At 56.7% G+C, this 1,219-nt stretch overlaps 1 protein-coding gene across 1 annotated transcript in view; it reads right to left on the bottom strand.

The window, feature by feature from the left end:
- Positions 1-909, bottom strand: part of R3HDML (R3H domain containing like) — a 3,431-nt gene extending 2,522 nt beyond the window's left edge. Inside the window, exons 1-2 of the mRNA XM_026042028.1 lie at positions 823-909; positions 89-157 (exon numbers count right to left, since the gene is read on the bottom strand). Coding sequence (XP_025897813.1) covers positions 89-157; positions 823-909 — 156 coding nt within the window. The remainder of the gene's footprint in view (positions 1-88; positions 158-822) is intronic.
- Positions 910-1,219: the final 310 nt, after the last annotated feature.

The raw sequence follows: 1,219 nt of genomic DNA, 5'->3' as shown, positions 1-1,219 counted from the left end.
CCCGGCCGCGGCGCCAGCCAGCACGCCAGCGCGCCCACGCACAGCGGCAGGGGCAGCAGCCCCATGGCAGCCCCGGCGCCCGCCTCACTCTGCCGCTCGCCGCTCGAACGCGGAGCCGCCGCGGGCTGCGCCGGCTCCCCGTGCCTTGCTCCTGGCTCTGAAAGAGAGGGGAAAAACAAGCAAACCAACCGGGCGCACCATTTATTTCGGCATTTCGCATGTCAAATCCGCTTCCCCAAATAGGATGCAAACCAAAAAATGCTCTTTGTTTTTTTTCTCTCTTTTAGAATATTTAGAATATTTAAAATATTTAGAGTATTTAGAATAAATATTAAGACTTAATCCATTTAATAACCTGTAYAATTAATAAATAATCCCTGCTCGTTTATCACAGTAACTTCACTGGGAGCAGCAGGGAGATGTTGGAAAAAATTTTATTCCTCTTTCCTTTTTTTCTTAATTTCAGTGCAAAATCTTCCTGCGTTTTGCTGATCCTTACCAGCTGGTGGCTAGCGAGGTACCTGCTGAGCCACTGGCAGCAGCTGCCTGCCCTGCASTTCCACAGGCTTTGGGGATGCTGAGTAAATCCCAACAGGAATCTTGCACAGATAAAGAAACAAACGGCAAGTTCTAAAAAGACGTCGAAGAAAGCCCAAAGTGGCTTTAGCTTGAGGAAAGAATAATAAACCACCACAAAAACAGAGTATTAAAAAAATAAAATAGAAAAAAAAAAAAATCCTAATCTCATCGTCTCTGCACCTTCCRCAGCGGCAGCGAGAGCCGGTCCCGGCGGAGCCCCGGGATGTCTCCCAGCCTACATACCTTGCGGAGCGAGCCAAGAAGCGCGGAGAGGCGCTCGCCGCGGCAGCCCGGCGGGCTGACCTTTGCAAACAACCTGCTCGGGCACATGTGGCGGCGCGATTTAACCTCCCCGAGCGCCGCGAGCCCTCGAGAGCATCTGACGCAAAATGTGCATCTTAACTCTTCCCCCGCGGGGAGCGGCCCCCGGTTCGCGGGGCGCTCGCCGGGGCGGTTTGTAGCCCTGTGCACGGGCGGGCGTGCGGAGGTGCCCGGTGCGGCGCGGAGCAGCCCCCGGCACCGTGGAGCGCGCGCGGGGCGGCCGGGAGGCTGCGGGATGCTCGGCGGGCAGCGGAGCGGCCACCGGGGCTGTGCGGGGGAGATGGTGCCYGAGGTGTCGCTTCCCACTGCGCTCACCCGC

This window comes from Nothoprocta perdicaria, unplaced genomic scaffold (assembly GCF_003342845.1).
Source record: "Nothoprocta perdicaria isolate Ctin4 unplaced genomic scaffold, notPer1 scaffold_3, whole genome shotgun sequence".
Lineage (NCBI taxonomy): Eukaryota > Metazoa > Chordata > Aves > Tinamiformes > Tinamidae > Nothoprocta > Nothoprocta perdicaria.
This window is presented reverse-complemented; position numbering and strand designations above follow the sequence as displayed.